The sequence below is a fragment of the Protopterus annectens genome, chromosome 6.part1, assembly GCF_019279795.1.
Source record: "Protopterus annectens isolate FY-2018-M chromosome 6.part1, PAN1.0, whole genome shotgun sequence".
NCBI lineage: Eukaryota > Metazoa > Chordata > Ceratodontiformes > Protopteridae > Protopterus > Protopterus annectens.
In genome coordinates this window covers 151178981-151191138 of record NC_056738.1, presented here as the reverse complement: position 1 = coordinate 151191138, position 12158 = coordinate 151178981, and the positions used below count along the sequence as shown (strand labels likewise).

General features: G+C 34.9%; 1 protein-coding gene across 1 annotated transcript in view; it reads left to right on the top strand.

Moving 5' to 3' along the window:
• The window catches only part of NOSTRIN (nitric oxide synthase trafficking), a 702548-nt gene that overhangs the window by 532412 nt on the left and 157978 nt on the right, over positions 1–12158 (top strand). Inside the window, exon 11 of the mRNA XM_044075591.1 lies at positions 9756–9864. Within this exon, the coding sequence (XP_043931526.1) occupies positions 9756–9864 (109 nt within the window). The remainder of the gene's footprint in view (positions 1–9755; positions 9865–12158) is intronic.

Genomic DNA, 12158 nt, shown 5'->3' with positions numbered 1-12158 from the left:
TGTAATTTATTCAGCTTGGCTTCAGGACTGGCACAGAATCATCACCTGGCTTATAAAGCAGTTTCTGGTAAAAGAAAAAGGAATTCCTCTTTCCTTGAATAGGTTCAAGAAATGAAATCTCTAGAGGTCTGTGAATGGACAAATGCAGTATTTTTCTCCTCAGGTTTCTGATTCAGATTCAGAGGGGCTCTATCTGATTCTACCTGTGAGGGGTTTTCTTTCTCTGAGGCTATTTCCAAGATGAATCCATGTTTTCAGTGGAAGAATATTAATGACTGTCAGTCCCTAAGAAAATATTAAGATTAGTTACAAATGGAATTTCCAAAACCTTCTCCTTTTTTCCAGTTCTGTCAGCATTGGAGGATGTTTTTGTCACAGCCTGTAATTTCCTTCAAAGTCAGTTTGCTGCCACTAAGAAAGCAGGCAGGTTTTATAAAGTTCCTTGGTCTTTCATGTTTTTATACACTAATCCCATCCCTCACCCAGAAGCTATAGCTTTAGTAAATCCATCTGCTGCTAAACATTTTGTCAATTCTAATCCGTCTTTTCCTGATAAGAATGGAAAAGGTTTTGATGTATTTTAGAGAAAAAAGTATATTTCTCTGCTACTTTGATTTTTACAATTCTAAAATATTAGGCTCATATGTTAAAGTTTGCCCTTGCTAATTGTGAAAGTATGAGGAAAGTTTTGGCATCAGTTTCCTCTTGTGAGGAGAAATCTGTTTTGTGTAATTTAGTTTCTTCTATTTCTCGGGTCACTACTCATTGTTTAAAATGTGTCTATGACTCTGGAGATACTACTTCCAGGGCTGTATTTAGTAAAACTGTTATAAGGTGGTTGGCCTGGCTGCATTCTCAGAACCTCCTAAAAAATATCAAAAATGAAATTTTGAATTCTCCCTTAGATAGAGATTTAGTTTTTGAACCATCTGTTGCAGAGGTTATCCAAAAGAGTGATGAGAAAGGAAAGCTGATTCAGGGAATCTCTCAGATTTTTCAGCCCTCATTCTCTAACTTTTCCAAAGGATTCTATGGTACCTTGTCTAACTCCGGCAAAATAAATAAATAAATAAATAAACAGTCTGAACAGAATGCTGGTAAGCAGACATTTACAAAGCAATAACAGGGAGGTTCCAAAAGGAAAGCAGTAACCCACATCCCCCAAAACAAAGGACAGTCAAATACGTTAGAATGACAACAGGACAGGCGTTGTACCTCCCTCCCACCCTGGCAGAAACCCTGAATGTATATTTCTCTTTTTGGCCACATACTGCAGATTCAGCTAGGCTATAGATGTCAGTGGGAGGAACCCCTCATCTGCCAAAACAAATTCTCCTCTTTCATCCTGATTTACATCATATGTTATCTTAGGGGTAATAGAGATTGTTCCTACTCCTCAGTTAGGGGAAGGATTTTTACTCTAGAATGTTTTTATTGACAAAGAAAGAAAATTATTGGAGACCAGTTCTGGATCTTTCTTTCCTGAACCAATTTGTAATTGTGCCCAGGTTCAAAATGCATATATGTAGCAGCCATTTACCTCTCCTTCCTCATTTGCGTTTATCAGTAACCTTAGATTTAAAGGTCGCATCACATTCTTATTCATTCAGATTTCAAGTATTTCTTCACCTTTTGAGTGCCTGGATCACATTATCAGTTCTCTGCTTTACCCTTTTGGCTATCCACTGCTCCAAGAGAGTTCACACATTGCAGGGTGTCCACATTTTTCCATATTTGGATGACTTTCTTATCTTTGCATATCTCTGGTATCTCTCTCTCTCTATCTATTCTTTGTTCAGAGGTTTCCTACACAAGCTGGAATTCAAAGAGAACATTCAAAAGTCTTTTCTGATTTCTTCTTACAGGACTCTGTTTTGGGGTGTCTGCTGGACACCTCAGTATAAACAGTTTTTTTTTTCCACAGGGAAAAATACATCTATATTTAGACCTATTCCAGGGGTCTTTCACTCAGACCTCAGTCTCAGTGAAAGACAACCTCAGGATTTTGAGTATCATGGCATCCATGATTCTCATGATACCTCTTGTAAGACCCCACATGAGAAAGATACAATGCTATCTAAAATCTTTTTGGTCCCAGCATGAACATCAATTGAGTTTTCTAATTCCAGTTCTGGGATTTGTAAAGACAGAAATAAGATGGTGGTGATATCAAATGTCTCAAAATTCAGGTCTCCCGTTCTCCTCTCCTGATATAAACCAGTCAGTTAAAACGACTTTGCTTGGACAGCATTATAAATGGACATAAACGTGCATGGCCTTTGGGACAAAAAAGACAGACCACAACACATACACATAAAAGAATTGGTAATTTTTACAAATGTTGTCAACTCTCTGAGTCTTAATACTTTATAGGCACTTGTTTTCTGGGGGCATGCAGCAGGTGTTACTGGAGGCAAGAAGGTCTCCTACCAGAAAATCATCTATTAGCAAATGAAAACTTTTTTAGTCGGTGCCAACAGGAGAACAAGAAACCATTCAGAGCTAATGTTTCTCTGGTTTTACAGTGTTTTTGAGAGTTATTATGCTATGGCCTGTCTTATTCCTCTAACAAGCTATTTCAGCATGTCTGCCTATGGATACCCCTCTTTCAATGCAGTCTCGTCTGAACATTTTTAAAAGGGGTTCTACATAAGAAACCCCCCAGAAAACCATTGGCACCTCCTGGGAATCTTCATTTTTTGTTAAAAAAAGCTAACACTTATTCCATTAGAACTAGCTTTCCTGACTGACTTGAGGTTTTCAACATGAAAAAAAATGCTCATTGATTTGACTTATGCAGGAAGAGTATGAGTTATAGGCTTATATAGTGGGTCAGTCTTATCTAATCTTCCACATGTATCTGGCCTAACGATTTGATATACACAGTTATTGAGTACACATTTTCTTGTCACTATATGCTGCCTCTGCTATAAGCATCTACCATTTTCACATAATTTAACAAATAGATATTTTTTTTAGTAAGTAATCATTTGCAGAGAACACTGGACACCTGTGGAGATGTTATTGATTTATGCAACTTGGTTAATGCTAAAAATGCTGGCATCCCCGGAACCAAAATACATAGTTGTAAAGTTTGTTCTGATGTTATTAATCCATTTTTAAGTTTTATCTGTGACATTTCAGCATAGCTGACTTCATAATATTAAGCTGAAGCATCTGTCAGGACATAATAACTATCTATTCCTTTTCAGCAAATCTAAGCACATTAATTTATACTAGATTTGTTTAAAGTGAATTATATTATCACCCATGCCAAATGGCTTAATAACAATGCCTTTACATTTCTGCAACTGGTACAAATCTTGTCATTTTTTTTCTTTTAAAAGATTAAAACAATTTGTACAAATATTCCTTAAAATCAATTTCAAAACTCTTGAATTGCAAGTATTTCAAAAACCTGTAATGCTGTTATAAGAACAAAATTAATTAATGAAACTATGTACATTAAGAACAGAAATTGTGCACAGTCAATTTGAAATATGTCTCTTGTTGTTGAAAATATAAAATTGTCTGGTTAAATATAACTGGAATGTTTATTAAACTGTTGTAATACTTTGTTCAACTGGATATATTTTTGCAGCATGTTAGTTTCCAAATATCGTTCTAAGTAATTCCTGACAGCCAATGTATACTTCTTAGAATCAGGGTAAATGTGTAAATCTGGATGAAAAACAAAAATATAACTTGTGAAAACAAAAAATGCAGTTTACTTATATCAGCAAGTCAGCACAGTGTTAAGTATGTAAGGTATAAAAAGAAAATAAAAACATGTTCATCACTAAATCTCAAAAGGTTCATTGTTCTACCAATGCTTAGAACTGTACAATTACATTTAGGCCATCTATTTCCTCTTTCTTTTGCACTCTTGTACACAACAAAGTTTTGAGAAAATCAGGTGTCCACCTGAAGACAGCCAGTACCTTTGTCATGTATTTTTGGAAAACGAAGCCACATCTTATGTCAAATTTTGTAATGCTTTCTTCGTGTTTCCAGAATAATATTCTGCTACCTCCTTTCCTCCGGTACAGCTGGACAAGGAGGTAGTACCTACACATAACATAAGAAAACACAGTGAAAGAAAACTTACAGTAATAATTACTCTCTAATTACTTTCTCTCTTATGAATGTCTGCTGCATATATGGATCTCTGAAACCATAAGCACCCACCAGGAAGACTAAGCTAAAAATACTTTTTATTTAGCTCTTTTGCCTTTTTCGTTGATGGGACTTCTTCAGAATCTGGATATCTGCAACTTGTCTTCCTGCATTGTAAAGCTTGGGCCATTATGTTTTCTGTTTTTCTCTGTACATTTTGGGATGAGACTGTAACAGAGACAACAAGTTCCAGAAACCATATGTCTCTCCAAAAATAGCAGTTTGCTCGTAGTTAACCAGGGTTCTAGAGGTGGTCATATAGAATATCTCATAATTCCTTAATCCAATTTTGGGAGACCTCTGTACCGTATGCCAGGTGCTATTAATGTTTAGATAATGTGTTAAAAACAAACTGTGTTGGAGATGTTAATGTACAGATATCATGCAGGAAAAAAATATGTGCAACACCTCACAGCAGCTTATTAAAATGCTGTGAAAAAAGGAATGAAAGAAAGCAAACAGGTACAATGTTTATGGTTGCTGCTGTTTAGCAAGGGTATATTAAAAAAACATTCATCTAGCAAGCACAATTTAGAAAAGATGTGTTTAGTAAGGTGCAAAATAAAACAAATGAGTGAGCAAGCAAGAGTAGAAGAGGGCATGACTCAATTTTCCTCAAGAATTCCAATCTGAAGAGGCTCATGCATTATCTAAACAATAAGAACTTTGAAAATATAATGTCTTGCTTAAACTTTATTAAAAGTGGGATCAAGAATATGACTCAAATTAAGAAATATTGCAAAATCAGGGACAGTTTTGGGTTGCACAGTATATGACTATTATTCATTAATTTAATCAGAATGACAGGTAAAGAGTATTCAGTAAAGAAAGTGGATATAGTTGTGTGTGTGTGTGTGTGTGTGTGTGTGTGTGTGTGTGTGTGTGTGTGTGTGTGTGTGTGTGTGTGTATGTGTGCTGACATTAAATGCTTATATGAATTATAGCTTGGATGTAAAGTACTTTAGCAAGAAATGCAGATACTTTCAGCAACTTTGAAACATTAGCAGGATGAACTATTTTACATCAATAATATAAATTTATACACTAATAAAAAAGCAAATGTAAAACAATTTAATGCATAGTCTATTATTTAAGCACAATAATACCTTCCAAAATGGTATTACTGGAAAAATAATGCCTTTGCAAGCAGTATAGAGGCCTTTTGCCTGTGGCCTCAGGCCTCACAACTCCCCTCAGTGGGCATTATTTCCTCAATAAGACTCACACTGTCAGGCATTATTGCTTGTATAGAGCATAGATTGAGTCTGAGACACATGCATTATGGTCAGCATACTTTAAGAGCTATCATACAAGTACAAACAAGGAACAGTTGACAGGAAGGCATCATAATAATTATTTACTTTTTCTGACAGTTCTGAGTATGGGAATTCTTATCTAATGTCTGAGGTGGTCAATTTATCAAAATAATTCACATCTGATATCAATTTATGCAACAAAAGTGCATCAGGAAAATAACTACTACAGTAAATAATTTTTTTCTTTTTCAAATCTTTGTACTATTATGATATCACACAATTTGTTTCTTGCTATTGAAAATATGTTCACTTCATCTGTTCTGTTTTTTTATTATTTATTACAAAATGTGGCTTACTAAGAATTTAGGCTTTATTCCCCTATGGTCCATAAACTTCTTACAAGTTGTTGTTGTTGTGACTTTCAGCTTTTCCCTGTTAGGGGTCGCCACAGTGGAACTCCGGTCCGCTAATGATTGGCAGTTGATTTTTACATACCGAGTTGCCAGTCCTGATGCACAACCTTCAACAAAGGTATGCCCATTCGTGCATGTCTCCACGCAGAAGACGCTCTAACTGAGAGTCAAACCGGACAGCGTCTTACTGTGAGGCGACAACGCTACCACAGCACCACCACCGCAGCTCCATAAACTATTGTTTCTTATTCTTAAAATAATTGTAAAATCATAAGCAAAGAGTTCCTTTTTCCTGGTGTTGAAATTCTACTTTGGGATTCATAAATAATCTAGTATTATAAATTGAATGTTAACACTATGTATAACAAATTCTCCAGGAACTAGGCTGCATAATGTCTAAAGAATAAATCATCATTTGGTCCTGGTGACATAGTGGAGACATAATATGTATCCTGACCATCTGTACTAGCCAGGATGGAGAGAAAAACAATAAATACATTGTTGTGCAAGCAGCTCCTCCATTTCCCATTGTGGCATGCAGACCATCATTTCCTTCTGTATATACCCCCTTCCCCTTTCTTATGCTCCAAAGCCAGTTCTTTAAAATAACAACAACCTGCCACCTCCCCCTTTGCCAAATCCCTTATCACCAATCACTCTTTTTATGTTACAAGACCCACTTCCCTGCCTCATCTCCACTGACATTTAGACATGTTTTTGTCAACAGATATTTCTTGCAGTCCCATCACTCAATCTTATGATAGCACATTTTGTAGTGCGAAAAGACATTATTTTACACCATGCATAAAACATTATTTGTAAGTCATAAAGATAGACCCAGTTAATTATAATATTTCTTAAACAGTAGAAAAACCTTGTACCAGATAAATAGAACATGAAGTTATAGTACTTAGGAAAGATTTAGCACTGTTTGTACAATATACATGGTATGTGAAGCTGATGTCCCACACTCTCTGAAGCATGATGTTCCTTGCTGTTTCTCCAACTATCATGTACCATATGCTATTTTTAAGTGTTATATTATCTCTGTGTTACTACTGGAGCTTTTCTCCCTGGGCATCCACTGAAAATGAAAATATATCCAGTTGGACTAGCCCAGTTAACAAATGTAAAATAAATAAATAAAAATAAATAAAATAAATCTGACTGACATAACAATTGTTTCCTCTGAGCCTGTACTCATTGCAGGTTGTAGGAGTGACATATACATAGCACATGCATTTTTTCATGTACCATATGCAAGTTTGCCATTCAAAGATTGTGTGTATCATTAACAGAGGCACTTAAACATTTACCTCCTAAACAACTGTGTGATGTGTCTGTCATAAGAATGGGGTAAATGTCATTGGGATTCGTGAAACAAATATCTATGAATTGTAAATTGTTTGGGAATATATGACATTGCCATTCATAAGATGAATGTTTCTAAATAGCAAATTTCATTCAAAAATCCTAGCTTTAATGTTTAAGCTCTGAATAAAAAGAAATTGACCCTAGGAAAAGTCTGTTGAATATGCCAAGAATGTATTTATCAGAACTGTGATTTTGGTTTGATTGTAAAATGTAAATATGTTTCAAACACTGCATTTCCCATTAATATATTTTGCTAAGTGTTAAATACATTTCCTAAATACACAGATCTGCACACACACTCAGACACAAAGACACACCTAGACCCCCCCACAAACACACGTGCACAGACACATGCCTTTGCATGTAGACATATCCCATCTCTCTCACTTTCTCTAATTCAGTCCTTCTCTCATTCTCTTACCCTGTCTGTTTGACTTAGTATGCATTTCTCTGAAATGGTTAATAAGGGATGAGACAGTTTCCTTAAGTTATAATAAGAAAGATTAAATGTAACGTTAAATGAAATCATATTTACTCTGGCAGTATTATCATTTCACTAGAAGCTCAAATGCTATAAATGTTCTTTTAACACTTTCTGTATAAAGAAATACTAGTCAAAGCTTGTTTTTTGAGTTTATAATAATTAGAACATTGTATATACCCATATTATCACTTTCATGTCAAATATATCCAGTAGACATGCAGATCTAATTTTATTTTATTACTAATGCTAATAATGGCATATGTGAGTACTTACGTACATACATATATATAGATATATATATATATATATATATATGTGTATAAATTCAGAATGAAACTAAGATAAAGGTTGCCAAGGGCAGGTACTCAAAATATAGTAAAATAAATGTACAAAATAAAGTACCATGACCACCACAGCTAAAAGCAAATGAACTTTATTGACAAAGATGAAAATACTTTCATTAATTGGTTAAAGGAATGACTGTGGTAGTGGTGCTGCGGTAGCATTGTTGCCTCACAGTTAGATGTTGCCCATTTGATTCTCAGTTAGAGCATCTTCTGTGTATCGACATGAGTGAATGGGCGTTCCTTTGTTGAAGGTTGTGCATTAGGCCCGGCAAGCCAGCATGTAAAAATCTACTGCCAATCATTAGTGGACCAGAGTTCCACTGTGGCGACCCCTAACCAGGAAAAGCCGAAAGACACAAACAAATTGGATAACAATATTAGATTTTACATGCTGTATGTTGATAATATTAGTATTTTTTAATTGGCAACCATTCTAAATTCATGTTTTTGACTGGTCCTTGCCATCAACGTCTAATATATCATATTTAGAATTTTTTGAGAGGCACTAAACTAATGTTTTATAACCAAAAACGATGTAACAATGGATATAAATATCAATGAGGTGTTATGGTTCAATTAATGCTGCTGTTTGTTAGTTGCTTTGTCAAAAGGCAATTTATATGATTTTTAGTCCATTTTATCTACAAGTTGTCCCACAATGACAGGTTAGGAAAACAACACTACTACTGGCCTATAAGTTGTTGTTGCATCCATTTTATTGGTGAAATATGATGTATAGCTATTGGTCTATTGAAATAGACCATTTTATTTAAAGATTGGCCTACCCTCATATATAATTATCATTCCAACTTTGATTGGCCAAACATTTTGACGCCCTACAGAAAGAACCTTATTGGGTGTTTTATACTTTAAGTATGTGTTTGTTTATTTGTTAGTTGATCTGAAGAAGGTTTATGTTAGCCCAAAAGCGCTTATTATATTTGTCAATAAAGTCCATTTGTTTTTAGCTGTAGCAGTCGTGGTACTTTATTTTGGATGTTTATTTTACTATCTATATATATATATATATCTATATATATATATATATATATATCTATATATATATATATATATATATATATATATATATATATATATATATACACACATATATATATGTATATATATATATATATATATATATATATATATATGGATTTAGGACTGTTGATTGAAACTTCAACATCCTGAATCCACAATAACCGAACACACTTTAACAAAAGCGCTTTCACCGAAAAAGCGCTTTCATTAAAGTGTGTTACAAAAAATAAATAAATTTACTTTTTTGCAGGGGGGCAAGCCCCACCTGCACCCCATGTGTGAGGCTGCGCCCCCCGACACACTCCCACTTTCATATTCTCACTCCAAGGTCACACTACAGTGGGGAAAAGGGAATTTTCCCTTATCTGCACCGTAGTGCGACCGGCACAATGAGCATACTTATTCGAAAGTCCTGCTTTGGTGAACAGCACTTTCAATTAAGTATGTTCATTGATTTCTGCTTCGGCAGAAAGTGCCGTCGGGGATCAGTATGAATCCCATATATATATATATATATATATATATATATATATATATATATATATAGATAGATAGCCATAGATATATGTATAAAATATATATTTAAAGTGTGCGTGATACAGAAAAAGACATTTATGCTATGTATATATCTGTAATTGCTGTCTGAATATTTTCCCCCTGAAAGGAAGAAGACATTAAAACGGTAATGGAATTGGGTCGAAGGAAATCTTCAATTGGAATGAAGGTACAAAGGCTACAGAATGCCATATTAAAAGGAACACGGGACAAAGACGGTAGGAGTTACATTTTTGAATGAAGTTTTTCATAAAAGTAAAGAAACCAATGGAATAGTTTGACATAATGTTTATATTCCATTAGGGTTCTAGTAATACAGTTTGTACTATGAAAATATTGAATTTATTATATGGTACAACCATACTCGCATATGTAGACACAGGCATTGCAGCTCTCTGTACTCCATTTTGCCGAGTTTTTTAATTTGGTGTTCATATCTCAGTTTTCATTGTTTGTTTAAAATTTAAAAGCAGCTAAAAATCTATAACAGAATTTTTGCACTTTTCTCTTAAGAAGATATTTAAAAGGAAATTTGGATTGTAGTGTGTTACTGCTGAATTCTGCAGAATATTTTGACACAAGCACTCACCTTGTCAGAAGTCACTTACAAGGCGTATGAATTACAAGTAAATTAGAATGCTCACTGCCTGACATGAAAAGCTATCAACTTGGCACTTATTCATCACTAACTTGTCTCTGTCAGCAAGTGGTATGGTAAAATAAAGTGTGTATAATGCATCTGTTATAGAAAGTGAAACATTTCTTCAATGATTTTTATGTAAGGTAGTTGTGTGATAAAAGCTGGCATGATAGGTTGTGGAACATGAGAAATGCTTTGTAATACTGTCAAGAATATAAAGACACACATCGTACTGTGGTGATTGTCCTGTAGCCATTTTAATTACTTGGTCACTTCTGATAGGGAAGAAAAGTGAGTAAGGCATGTTATGAAAAAGAAAACATAAGGACTGCATCAGAGACAACCAAGTTCACAGGACACCATCAGGATCCATGACTGGCCCCAATGATATCAGATCAGGTTCTGGGGGAGGTAGAAGACAAGCTGGTAGACGCAGCATGGACATGGAGTACTATTGACTGGGTTGGTAAAATAATGACCTAAGGCCGGGGGGGGGGGGATCTAATGCTTGTTCTTTTCGCCCAGTGTATCACATAGCACATTTTGGAAAACAGTGAATGTACAAGTACAATGCTGCACTTTGGGTGATCGTAACATTTTAATAACATGAACTGTGCACTGCATTATGTTGTCAAAGTCTAATGCTATTTGTAAACACATAATAATCCCAAATGGCAGCATTTAACACAACCTATATACAGGTTTACAGTACTCTAAATGCATATTCAGTGCACTGTCCGGAAGATTTAAAATATCTAAAAAGGAAGGAAGGAAGGAAACAATCAGAACACGAGGATAATACACACTTACCAAAAAAGTGTAAACAGCCTTGAATAAAACCAAAATAAAACTAAGTGTATTATCTCTAGAGGGCCCAGTAATACTCCAGGGGCTTTTCTGTATAACATGGAAAATAACATTGTCATACTTTTACAGTACCTTTTAACAGATTAATGAAAGATGGGCGCATACAGAAAATATGGCAACAAGTGGTGTTTATACAAGAAATATGCCAACAAGCAGTGTCTATCATAAGAACAAGCAATATCCTGCACTGGAAAACTGTAAATGACAATTATAAAACTGAATGTCCAATAATGAAAGTGAGAACTGCTACAAGGGTCTAGGAATGCTTATCAAGGGTAGGCTTAGCTTTCATCAAATTGTCTTCGTGACAGATAGGAGGGTGTTTTATGGAATATTAAGGTGAATGCCACAATTTCACAACACTTATTCAGATAGTTATACAGCATAATGCTTTCTGTTGTACATTACTAATGAGATGCCTTACTCACCTAGAGAACAATAAAGGTTTCTTACAAAGAAAATGTAAGGCAGTAAAATGTGACCTTCACAGACAGGCTGAGAACTGTCAAAGTACTCAATGAGTTAGGCTCCTAAGGGTGATCTCTGTCTGGCCTTCCTGACACTACTGAACACAAATGTTTTCAAAGACTGTTTGCAATACACAGATCATGTGCTAGAACCAGACTGGACAACTTGTTATAAAAGCACACAACAGGAAAAAAAGAGTCTGCCAAGAGTATGGAACGGTCTTCCACCACTGCTTAAACAGCCTGTGTCCATGTCTACAATGAAGAATAATGTTATGGAAAAAAAATCCTACTTTAATTGTACATAATGTAAATAATAATAATATTTGCATTTATAACTGTAACTACTTTATTACCATACTATGTACAGCTCTGTGTTTCCTTTAGTCCATGTATAATTTTCTGTTTGTGTCTTATGCCTTGGTGCCCAGGTCATGGTTAAAAAAGGGTCCGTTGATCAGTCCACCTACCTGGTTATTAAGCTGAAGTAAATAAATACATAAATATAGACATTGGGTTAAGTCAGTCAGACTAAGAT